Genomic DNA, 13,121 nt, shown 5'->3' with positions numbered 1-13,121 from the left:
AAATGGAAGTGGAGGACTTTGGGCACATCTCCCGACAAAATGGCCTGCGCCTGCTCCAAAGGCAATACAGACTCTCCATCTTATTCTAGAAGGGTGTCCACATTCAAACCCGTGTCTCCGTGGCCTCTAACATCATGGCCAAACATTTCATAATCTTCAAGGAGCTGGCCAATCTGACTGCAGTCTATAACTCCCTTGTACCTTCCCAGGCCCTCTACACTGTCCTGGCTTCTCATTTCACCCCTAAAGTCCAGGACCTCCTGTCCTCGCTTTCCTCTTCTCACCTGTCTCCCTCTCGCTCTCTCAGGCTCCATATGGCCCCCTTCCCCTCCTCTCCTTCTCTCCGCTCTCTCTCCTATAACACCTAATGATGTTTCTAGACAAGTCCAATCTATGAAAGTTTCATCTAAACAGTTGCTCCCCTGCTCCTCCATAACCATTAAGGGCAACATATTGTTTCCCTCACTCCAGCCTTGGTCGATTTCTGTAATCATTCCTTTTCCACTGGATCTTTCCTCTCTCTCCTCAAGCCCTCCCTTGTGTACCCTCTCCTAAAAAAGCCTTCTGCCGACCCTTCCTGTCTGGCTAACTATCAACCTATCTCTATAACTCTTTTCCTAGGCAAGCTCCTGGAGAAGCTGGCCATCTCTCAGCTAAACATTCACACTGAATCTGCTGGTTACTTCCAAGACCTTCAGTCTGACTTCAGAGTGACCGGATGCAGAGAAACTGCTCTCCAGAACATGAAGATCTGCTCTCTAACCTTGACTACAGCTCTCACACTGTCCTCATCCTCTTTAACCATTCCTCTGCCTTTGACATGGTCAATCACGCCAACCTAATCAATCGTCACAGCATGAACCTTCGTATCTCGTAACAGGCTCTGATGTGGATGACCTACTTCCTCTTGGACCGACCCTCCGAGGTCCAACTAGGTTACTTTATCTCCACCCTGGCTCTTCAATGTCTATCTTGCTGGCTTGGCCCAGCTGATCTCTACTTTCTCCTCTAACTTTCAGTGTTACGCAGATGACACACAGCTCTCTTTTAGGCTTCCCCCAGCCTCTTTAGGCTCCCCTCAGCCTCCCCTCCCTCCTCACTCATTCCTGACTGTCTACCCTCTATTCAGGAATGGGGCGCCTCCAACTATTTCTGCCTTAATGCCAGTAAGACAGAGATTCATCCCACTTTCCCTCTCTACCTCCTCTAACGCAAAAAACCTTGATGTCATCTATGATTCCACTCTCTCCTTCTCTCCTCACTTCATAGACCTTGCCAAAAAGGCCCACTTCGAGCATCACCTCCTCAGAGGTACTCTACCTTTCCTCACCTTCCCCAATAAACTCACTGTCTCCAGAGCTCTGGCTCTTTCCAGGCTTGACTATTGCAACAGACTCTGGGCCTCATTACGAGACTGGCGGCAGGGAATGAATGGTGCCGGTAAGGTACCGCACCATTCATTCTGGGCCACCACATTACGAGTTTTCTCGCAGGTGGCGCTATGCACCTATGGGCTAGACCAGACGTGGATAGGGCCACCCGCAAGGGGACCAGGATGCTAACAAGGGACCCATCATCAACGGGTCCCTTGTTAGCATCCTCCCCATTCCCATTGAGCCCTATGGGGATGTACCGGGTCTGGGTCCGGGTCCCAAAAAAAGGGAATTGCCAGGCCCGCAAAAGTCGGAATGGCCCGGTAATTCCCTTTTTTCGGGACCCAGACCCAGGCATGAGTTTGGAGGCTGCCATGCTGCTGAGAATAGCATGGCTACCTCCAAACTTCTTATGAGGCCCTCTGTCTCTTAATCTTCCCATGCTACTCTTTGCCCTTGTCTACTAATCTACTAATCCAGAATAGGATTGCAAGACTTATCCTTGGCCTCAAGCCTAGCGAGCACATCTCTCTAGCGGTTAAATCTCTCCACTGCTTCCTGGTGGTCGCAAGGATCAAGTTCAAGACCCTCTGCATCATCCACAAGGCTTTCTGGGGCCATGGTCCTCACTATATCCAACTCTCTTTTCCTAAATACCTTCATTCTAGAGCCCTGCAATCAGCTTCCTATAAATATCTATGGGTCACAACGCTTCTTTAAGCAGAGACTGGGGGGTAGACCATCTGGAATGGTCTCCCTTCCCCTCTTAGACTTAATTCGGACCACCTGAAGTTCCGGAAGCTGCTCAAGACCTTCCTTTTCCCCTTTTCCTTCTCTCTCCCTCTCCCCTGCTAATCTATCTGTTCTGCTCATCGACTGGTTGCCCTCAGAGACTCACTGGGTACCATGCTCTCCCCCTCTACCAGTTACCCTGCACTGCATCCTAGTCTACCCAGCAGTACCGGTATGGGACTGCATCTGTGTAGTCTTTTGCCATCCTTGCACTTACTCAGAGCCCTGGTGCCCTGACTGCACGTCCTCTTTACCCCTTCCATGCACTTCCCCCGCACCCTCTCCCCTGCACTTCTCGTTTGCGCTTGCACAATCTGAATGCCGAGTAAGATTGTCTTGTCTGTCCTCAGTACCCCTCCCGTTTTGTGGTGCCTACAAACACTTGTGTAGAGGCACGATACAAATACCAAATAATTTCATATCATATCTGCCTGGGCTGAATAGTGTATTGGTAACCAATTTTGAACTACAACTTCATATTCCCCATCTACAAGGTGCACCACTGCTGCACCTGTGTGTCTCTGGCTAGTCTCCTGATCAATATCCGATGACCCATCAACAAAGATGACTTCCCCTTCTTCAGGTGCATCCTTCCTCCCTCGTATTAAATCACCATCTGGATTATGTGTATGTAACACAATCATGTACTTCGTCTTCCTGCTGAACAGGCATTGCAATACATGTGGCAGGGTTCACTGTGAAACACCTCCCAATGTGAATTGATGGGCTTGGAGAGGCCACTTGTGTGGTTAGATTAGATTGCGATTGCTCAAGAGTTGCAAACACTGTGTGCTCTACATAGAACATCAGTGTGCAACCCATAGTGATCATTGAAAATGTTTCTAATGGCAAAGGCGTAGCCGCCACTGCCAGTTCAAAATGAACCAGAACCTGCATTACTGAAAACAATATGCCACTGTAGTAAAGTAGGGGTTTGTTTCCCATGATGTTTGCTGAGCCATCACTGCGGTCATGACCTGACCATTACAATGGGAAAACAAATACAATTATTTCATCTTGTATAGGGTTGCTAGTACTGGTGAATCGCTTATGGCATTCTCAAGTTCCTTGAAACACGTGATCATTTCACCTGTCCATGTGCGAGTGCCTTTCCTTGTCTGTGCCTCCTTGAGTCCATGCAAAAGAGGCTTTGAGTAACTAGAATAGTTGAACATCCATGCTCTTCAATAGTTACACAAACTCAAGAACTCTTGCATCTCCTTAACATTGCATGGTTGTGGTGTTTTCTGAACTGTAGCAGCTCTTTCTGGGTTACTTGTTTCCCTGCAGACTATATTATTTGTCCCAAATACACCAGTTCCTTTCTACAATATTGCATTTTTTCCTTAATGACTTTGTATCCCTTAGCCGCAAGCAGTGTTAGCAATGTGTGAGGAGTCAGAAAAGGAGACGGACACATAGATGGAGTTTTCTCAAGAGCCACCATTTATTGAATAATAAAGAGTGAGACAATGCTTCTCTTTCCCTAACCTAGCAAAACCAAGACTAAAGGAAATTGACCAAGTGTCAGAAACATGTCTGTCCCTCACACTAATACATACAACAAATTCAAATTCATAAAGGAACCATTTTGGAGATTCAACTTTGTAAATTAACACATATTCAAAAGTTTTTTAAAAAAACAGGAATTCTTGTGAAAAGGGTTGAATCCCCTTCCCCTGGATCCATTCAGGATATTTTAAACCAAAGATCAATTTCAGAAAAGTTATTTTCACTTCCCCAGTTTAACTCCCAAGTGGAATGCACAGTTCTTTGCATCCAATATGTCCCTCACTTGGCAAAGTGACTTCTTGGTTCAAAAGGATTTCTCCCTCTTATGACAATTGTTAAAGCTTCCACTTGGCAAAATAAAAAGTATTTTTCTTCATACATCAAATTGAAAAGTCAAAGACAAATAAGTTATTTTCTGTGGAGACCAATCACTTTTCATCACATTACTCTTCTCCATAAACAACACCTTAATCAGGATGGATCATTCAGAAGTACTACTTTAGCCAGGATGGTTATACAACAGTGCTTCAAACACAGGACAATCTTCACAACCTTCTACCACAGTTACAGTTCTTCAACTTCTCTTCTTCCTCGTCCACTCGTCTGCCAGGACCAACCACTATGTGTTCCTTTCCTGCTGTACTCGCCTGCCAGTATAAAACTCCTACTACTACTAGTCATACTCAGAGTTGAGGTTTGTTCCCAACTTTCCACACTTAACACCTTAATGGGGACAGTTAAACCAACAACAGCTTCTGGGATATGTCTTTTGACTTGTAACACAATAGGTTTATATCTTTTTTTATAAACATGCTGCAGAGAAGGACAAAGATTCTTACATGCATTTATTTTCCATTGGCAATGCAGGTTACAATTCTTTATCCACTTGATCCTTCTACAAGGATGGCTTTTTCCCTGCTGTCTCTGATTTCTTTCCACATAACTTATTGGCTGTTGACAATGTGGTATACAACTCCAGGGACTGCTATATTCAAACTGCCTTGCTATCTCTTGGCTTTGGCAATGCAAGTAATAATGTCTCTTGTTTGAATATCCCTCTTTTGTAAAACTGTATCCCCTTTACGCTATATTAGCCTTTCTTTGGCTTGGGCAATGCAGGTTACAATGTTTTCTTATTGGGTAGCTCCTTCCAGGCAAATCACATTCACTTTGTTTAACAATTTCCCCCTTTTCGCTTGGGAAATGTGGGTTACAATATCCTTCTGTTTGCCCTCTCCCTTTTGGGTAGTTACATTTAGTCTGCTTGAATTTACATGTTTGGTATTCAAAATGTGCTTTTTTGCACAGCAGTCCATTTTGATGTGCCCCACGATAACCTAGCTCAGGCCAACTCACTATTTTTTCTTGATGTCTCCTCCGGACCCTCTTCTTATACTGCATTGCTCATCTGGTCCGTTCTCGCATTTGACAGCTACAGTCAGCCTCCTGCTGCCCATACTGCTTCTACCAATAGAGCTCACACTGCTCCAAACGTGCTCTGGTGAAGTCCTCACACTGAAGGGAGATACAGGACACAGAGAGCGATTCTCTCCTTCAGGACTGCTGGCCTCAACACTTCTTCCCGCTGTGTATCCTCTGCATCTCCTGGGCACCATGACCTTTGCTACATTCCTTTGTGGCGCCAACCTCTGCTTTTTCCTGCTGCTTCTGTTGCTCCTGCTGCTCATGCTGCTCATGCTGCTCTATGGTCCACACCTGAAGGGCTTTTAAATATTTAAAGATCTCGCTCAGGTGTGGGTTATTACAAACACTAAACTGCAAATTGCAGTCTGGTAAATCTGAACCCTTCATCCTCAACTCAGTAGTAGGAACAATATGGGATTTGAAGTCCACAATGTTCCTAGTTGTTTCAATACATTTAATCCACTTTGTTTAGGAGTTTTATTTGACATATATTTATATATTAAAGCAATTATGATGGACTGGGGGAACCAGCCCTTCATAAACTTTGACATCAGGGGATTCAGGCAGCAGAGGCAGCATACAGGACAAAGAAGCAGACGGACACCCGGGCTGGTTTCAAAAATCATCTTTAGTACACTTTCAAAGACATCAGAAATGGCAGCCCTAAGCTCTTGAATCAACTGCCTTTTATACCTTTCTCAGGCTGATGTAACATTACATTTTATTGCACAATACATTTTGATTGGATCCTGCAACTAAAAGCAAACCCCTATTTATTTTATTATTAGTTGGCTTAACTGCCACTTACCAAGCCCACATGGCTTCTCTTGGCAAGCTTTATATATCGCCTAACTTATCCTATCCTTTAATTTGTGCGACTTGTCTCCTCTTTGTTTTTCTTCAGAGTCCGTCTGTTTACAGACAGCTCTCTGAGCTCAAAACTAGATGAGCCTCCCCTTCTAGCGCACAACTGCATACCTTTAAATCGATTATTCGAACTCTCCCCTTTGTCTTCGTTCCTCAAATGTTCTTGTTATCGAGTATTTGAGCACAATCTGACCACCTCTCCTTCATCGTGTATGGGCACTGACCTATCATTCTTTATCCTTTGTTTTCTTCTATCTCTTTATTTCTCATCTCATGTCTTAGAATACACTTGTCCTATCACTCTTCACCTCATAGTGTCTCTCCCTGTCCTTTAGGATCTTGGAGATTACATCTTTTTCAGGAACTTTTTCTGTTCTCTCACCGCCGCTTTATGCAGGCGACTCATGTGCCAGGTCACTTATACCTTATTGCTACCTTAAGCCTTCTCAATGGGCACAGCCTTTTATCTTTCTTACTATTGCCGTCTACGTTAGGCATGGCGGGTGGAGCAGAAGGCTCTTCACCGCCCCTTTTTGCATATGTAAAGTATCCTATCCATAGGAGGCAGCTCTTCTCTCTCCCCCTCGTTTATTTTTCCCACAGCTCTAAGCTCGCTAGTCACTTATCTAACTTCTTCCCGTATACGCAGCATGCAACCATGTCATCATGGGCTGCAAAACAAAACTTTTCGATCCTTCTTATGATCACGGCATGATCATTCTGTTTGTGGTCTCTTGACCCCTTTTACACTACTCTATTTAAACTCGAGTGTATGGTTGCAACAATGTATAAATGGAGCAATGCTCCTCATGTTGACTCGTCATTCTTTGTAGTCAATATTCACCTGTACACTTTGCAATTTCATAAAAATAATGCAGTTTTCAAAAATAACATAATATGAGCTTGCACCAATCGTTGCATGCTCCAATCCTGTCTATGTCACATTTTCTCCTTTTACTCTATGTTTCCACTAATCACCATAATACAATGGGCCTCATTATTAGTCAGCAGGTCCGGAAAGAACTGTGGTGATAAAACCGCCACCACTGTTCTTTCCAGACCGGCTGATTCCGAGTCCTGCAGGCGGGAGGTGTCACTCCTGCCAGGTCTGACCTGGCGGGTTTAACAGCACCTGCCTGCAGGCGGAAATGGAAACACTGGCTCCGTCATAGACGGAACCAGTGTTTCCATTGTCCCCATCCCCATGGAGTCCTGTGGGACTCCATGGGAATGGGGACTTACACAATTCCGCCTCCGGAATTCCCGAGTCACTGGGGTCATAATGCCCCGGTAATTCCACAAATCACTGAGGCGGAATGGTAATAAGAGTCTGGCACTAACCTGCCGTTTTTTCCGGCTCGGTTACTGCCGGACTCGTAATGAGGCCCAATATCATAAATAGTGATTCCGGTTTTCTAGAACAACCAAAAAAAATCTGATTCCCCCCCGTTATGTTATTATGTTCCTCGGGGGACTCTGATAAACCCCAGTATTTAATAATTGCAAAGTGCGGCTGGCGCAGGATTTTGAACCGCTATTGTTCTGCGTTGTCTTGTTTCCAACAACAAAGTGTTACCAATGAGCTATCATCATAGCTCTGCTTCAGCACTGTGTTTTGGAACAGATATTGCTGAAGTTGCAAATGATTATCCACCATTGGCACCTTCTGGCAGAAGCTGGAATTGACTGCACACTAATAGACAAGGGAGCAAAAAAGAACAAGATTAGGCGAGAAGAGTTACACTCACTCTCTGATGAGCTTAAAGAGCAGGAATAGACATATTGGAGAAGGGCTCTAATAGATCCTTCAGAGAGTGCCTAACAAACAGAAATCAGATCAATATTATCAATGACTCCAGAGCAGAATATACCATTCTAAAAAATGAAACAACTTTCTATGAGCATGGGAGTAATGATTGGGCTGCTTGTATTTGGGGTTTTAGATTTAGGTGTGTGGGAGCTGTGGATAGCATTTCCTGTTTGTTCATGGAACAAGGCTCTAAACCCCTGGTCCGCCATCCTGGAATACCAGTTTCCCTCTGGGCATGCTTGTACATACACATGGGGCTCCGGTAACAGAGCTGTGGCTCTTGCTGACCTTTCACATCAGTAGCACACCAGTGAGAGTTTGTGTGTGTGGTGTGTTAGTCGCCGAGGCTGAAACTTTCTGTTTATACTCAGGCAGCGAAGGGGTGTTTAACATCAGTGGAATCTATATTACCAGATTCGTGGTGCCCGCATTATGCAGTCGATCTTCTCAAGCCTTCTCATTAAAAGAGGGGCAGTAGGATTTTTGTTATGCATGTTACAGCACTTAACAGTTCCCGATCCTCGCCTGACATCTTGCCATCACACCGGACACCTAACTTGAAAAGGCCCTTTTTCAGGAAAATGTCAGATGGCATTTCCTAACTTAGCCATGAGAAATAGGGAGAGAGGGTAAAATAACCGAGCAAACAAATTCAAAGAAAATGGGAACCAGTGAGTAACAACATGAGCCTGTAATCCAGGGTCCTGCTTGAACATAGCAAGAGAAATAAAGATGGCTTCAATGATGCTAAGCAGTTTGGCAAGATGCTAAATCTGTGGATGAGAAGGTCCTTTTTTTATTTCAGTGTCAGATTGTTTTTAAACAAAGATTTTGTTACGTATGTTTATTGGAAATAATCCTAAAGTAATGGATCTGGGATAAATGCCTTGCAGGAGAACTCACATTTAATATAAGGATATAGATTGAGTTTCAAAAGCCATGTAAGTAGGCAATAGCTCAGATTAAGAAAATGCACGTTTGGTACTGACGTGAGCGAGCATGGGCCCTCAAAGGATTCTGCAAATACTGCATTCTTTGAAGTTAACCCATTGGCCCTCATTACGACCCTGGCGGAAATCGAAAAACGATGGCGGAAATGCAATACCGCCATCGAATAGCGCTCGGTGCGACTATGACCCGTCACCGCAAAGTACGAAGCCATTAGCGACACCGTAGTGAACGCCAACGCTAACTGCACCAAGCACGCGCGCGCGCCATGCCAAACCGCAAACACCACCATGGTGCAACGGTACGCCAATTCCGACCCTAGCGGACATGTACCTAACGCCATCAGGCATGGCGTAATGTACCATTCCGCCATGGCGAGAAGTACGGCATCGCGAATCAACCGTAAACGGCCCCACTGAGTGCCTGTACACCGCTCCCTGCCCACAAAGTACAACTCCCCGTAGGTGCAATGAAACCACAATGCAACCATTGAAATGTACAAGTCACCCATGCATGCCAACGAACAAAAGAAACACAACAGGGGCCAATGGGAGCTGCAGGGCACAGATGGCACGAATACAGAAGCCATCCCAATGGACATGACCACAGTCCCCCACCAAGAAACGCACGCAAACACAGGCACCTGTGACCAGCAATATTCCGAAAATCACATCATTCCACCAGTCCACCTGGCTGACCGGCATCTGTTACACAAAACCCAATCCCCCGCCCCTGAGCATGACAACATTCAAACTGTCATATTGGCAGCCCCCATCCCTGACCTCACTGGGCTTCGTAGGCAAACGCGGCCAGTACAGTACCACGCAACTAAACCCCGAAGCCGGAACCCGATGCAGATCTCCCCACAATACATCGCCCCCCAAATTGGCATATGCCACATCACTTGCAAAGAAAAACGCTACACGGGCCAAATCCGAATAGAAATTTTATGCACATCAAAATCACCAAGCCCATACAGCCATCAGGCCATGAACTCCAAAACACCAATCACCATTGTGGGCTGCTTCCGCAAGAAATGACCAGCCACTACCTGTGTGTTGCCCTGTTCCCCCATGGTACACAGAGCCACAATCACGTACGAAAAGGCAACATGGAAGCGCACAGAACCGCAGGGCCGTCCCAATGGGGAGGCACTAGTCCAGCTGAAAGGCCGAAATGTTGCTCCGAGCCACCAGTACTGCGTAAGGGCATGTGGGCCATTGGCGATCGTCCCATAAGATCATAATGCTGCTCCACTGATTAACACGAAGCAGCAGGTGTCGGGAGTAAAATCCATCTGCAGGAGTGGCATACAGATGGCAGTGGCAAAAGGGGAGGAGATACCTGTCAACCAAAAGAAAAGAAAAAGAACAGAATGGCCATCAGAACTACATTCCAACTACTCACTTCAATGATCACACGAAATCCACAGCCATATGCATGCTAGCCCAACCAAAAGGATCATCACCACCCCAAAACCACTTGCGACTCATAACCATCTATATCGAGGTGCAAACACCATCACAAACGAGTGTACCTGTGCATGCGTCTGTCAAAACAGATTCCATCAGATGGGAATGTTAACGTGCATGGACACAAGTGTCTGAGGGCGCCTCGAGACAGGGAGGGCTCAACAAGGCCAGATGGACGATGGTCCCACAATGGCAGCCCTGCATCACATAGCGTAGGGGAGGCGGATAGATCCCAAGAAGCCCTGTACATGGCAAACTCTGTATCAAATCACCTGCCCATGCATCCATCCATCATTCCCTCATCCCGGGATCAAAATGCCTGAATAATTACTCACATAACATTAGAAACATCCATTGAGTCCGTGCGTTATGCAGCCTGCTAAATCCACAGTGCCCCAGCCCGTAATTCCAGTGTTGTGAAGTAACATGTATTTGGGAACGGCCGGCCTCATCGCCCACGTAGCTATTGCGCATCCCAAACTATTCATATCAATCATTGCTCCCTCGCCATGGGCCCTGTCTCAAGGACATAGAACAATAGAACGTTACATTTGCAGTCAGACCTGTGGGCATCTCCTCGCCGCTAGCTGGAAACCGAAAGCGCCGCCCCTCGAATTCCTCATTTGCAACATCACGTCGAAAAGGCATCTGTGGCCGTTTGAAATCACTAATTATTCCATCGAGTGCGGCTGTGTGTGAAAATGGCAACTGCCTTCACCCACGAATGGGACACCCCGCCCGTCGTTGCAACTCGGTACAGTGATGCATGAGGGCCCACCGTTACTCGAGTACTACGTTCCACTGACCCCTCACAAGTCAGTTCGCGACTGCACAGATAGTATGTGAAACAATGGGACCACAGCAGAATGAACATATCAACCAATCTTACACGGCCATCGGGTACAAATACATGATTGCAATAGCAAGATACCATTCCCCGAATTGCAGCGTTGTGCGCGGGACGTGCTCGGCCAAAGGGGAGAGCAGTTTGCACAGGTGGAATCAATCACCACAGGTGGAGGCCATACAGCCTGAAAACACATAAATTGCACAGCCAGTCTCCTCCAACAACCACACCGAAATGCTACCGGCAGGACTCGCGATGTTGGCCCTGGGGGACCTGATAGCACTGCAAGCGCTCCGACTCCAAGAAGAAGACGAACACCAACTACAACCAGCCGCACGGAGGAGACGCAGGAGGAGGAGGAGGCCAAGGCAGGGCCAGCAAGGGCTGCCAGCACAGCCACTACCACCACGCAGGCAGCCCGCAATCCCACGCCTCCGAGCACATCCGTTCAACCTCACTGATGAGCAGATCCACACCCTCTACCGTCTGGACCGGGACACCATAACCGCCATTGTGGACATGACACAGGCTGACCTTGTCAGCATGATAGATAGCCCAACCGCCATCCCACCCCTACTGAAGGTGGTGTCTGTACTCCACTTCCTGGCCACAGGCACCTACCAGCACACAGTCGGACAGTTGCATGGCATTTCTCAGCCACTGTTCTCACGGACACTATTGCAAGTGCTCGATGCCCTCCTGAAGCACGCAGACGACTACATCTCTCTACCACGCTCGGAGCAGGAAATAACCAACACAAAAGTGGGATTCCATGCACTTGCCGGCATACCGGGTTGCATTGGTGCCATCGACTGCACCCATGTTGAATTGGTCGTCCCACATGCCATGGAGGCCCAGTACCGCAACCGAAAACAATTTCATTCCCTGAATGTACAGATGGTGTGTGACTCCAACAGGATCATTACACATTGTTGTGCCCGATTCCCTGGATCAACCCATGATTCTATGGTCTTGAGGAACTCTACAATACCACGCTACATGGAGCGACACGCAGGGAACAGATCCTGGCTACTCGGTGAGTCTCATTACATGCATGATGATGTGGGGTATGTGAATTGGCATTGACCTGCCAGGAAGGGGGGGGGGGTGTGCGTACGTATCAATGGCATTCCACATCATACGTTTCTCGTCCACATACAGGTGATGCTGGATATCCACTGAAGAGATGGCTCCTCACACCAGTCCGGAACCCACGGGACCAGCATGAGGAGGACTACAACCATGCCCACTCACGTACCCGTGTAGTCATTGAACAGGCATTCGGCCTACTGAAGACCCGTTTCCGCTGCCTCAGCAGGTCTGGCGGGGCACTCCTGTACCGCCATGAGAAGGTTGCAAAGATGGTGATGGCATGTGTCATGCTCCACAACATGTGCGTACGTAGAAATGTGCCCATGCCCCCTGACGCAGAACTGCAGCCACCTGAAGATGGTCATGATGAGGGTGGGGATGTGGTAGCACCTCATGGAGTCTGCGAGGCACCGGAGGCCCGTGACATTCGTCAGCATCTCATTGATGTATGCTTCTAGCACTCACGCCTGGTGGCTGATACATGGACACGGGACTCGTGGCACTGCGTGTGTCTGGGACATGCACAATATGGACTGTACGCCTATGATGGCCTAGTACACAAAGATCAATGTCCACACTTCTCATTGGTTGATCGTGCACTTTTTATGGCATATGTGATATCATGTTGAACACCCTATCGACCCGCCACCCAAGTGAGCCCAACACACCCCCTCCACCCTCCTACCTCCCCCCCGAACACCAGTGTCCAAAGATGCTCATTGTCAGTGGGCTGTCGCTATTGCATGCCCCCTCTGCGGGTATCAGGGGCACCCCTGCCTGTGGAGCGCAGGTTCCTTCCAGATCTACGTTGGGGGCTGCCCTGGACGGAACTTGCAACGGATGATGTGTCTGCCTGCTCACGTCCATGCATGTCCCTAAGGGTTTGCGAGAGCTCAGTGAGCACACGGCGCACTGCGGCAAGTTCGGCACATACGTCTTTGGACGTCGCATGCAGTTCCCCCCTCAGGCTCTCGGTGCTTCTC

At 47.4% G+C, this 13,121-nt stretch overlaps 1 protein-coding gene across 1 annotated transcript in view; it reads left to right on the top strand.

Moving 5' to 3' along the window:
• The window catches only part of SH2D4B (SH2 domain containing 4B), a 1,358,492-nt gene that overhangs the window by 912,528 nt on the left and 432,843 nt on the right, over positions 1-13,121 (top strand). The window contains exon 12 of the mRNA XM_069610827.1: positions 10,591-10,615. Within this exon, the coding sequence (XP_069466928.1) occupies positions 10,591-10,615 (25 nt within the window). The remainder of the gene's footprint in view (positions 1-10,590; positions 10,616-13,121) is intronic.

Source organism: Ambystoma mexicanum, chromosome 8 (assembly GCF_040938575.1).
Source record: "Ambystoma mexicanum isolate Mex_15411 chromosome 8, UKY_AmexF1_1, whole genome shotgun sequence".
Classification (NCBI taxonomy): domain Eukaryota; kingdom Metazoa; phylum Chordata; class Amphibia; order Caudata; family Ambystomatidae; genus Ambystoma; species Ambystoma mexicanum.
This window is presented reverse-complemented; position numbering and strand designations above follow the sequence as displayed.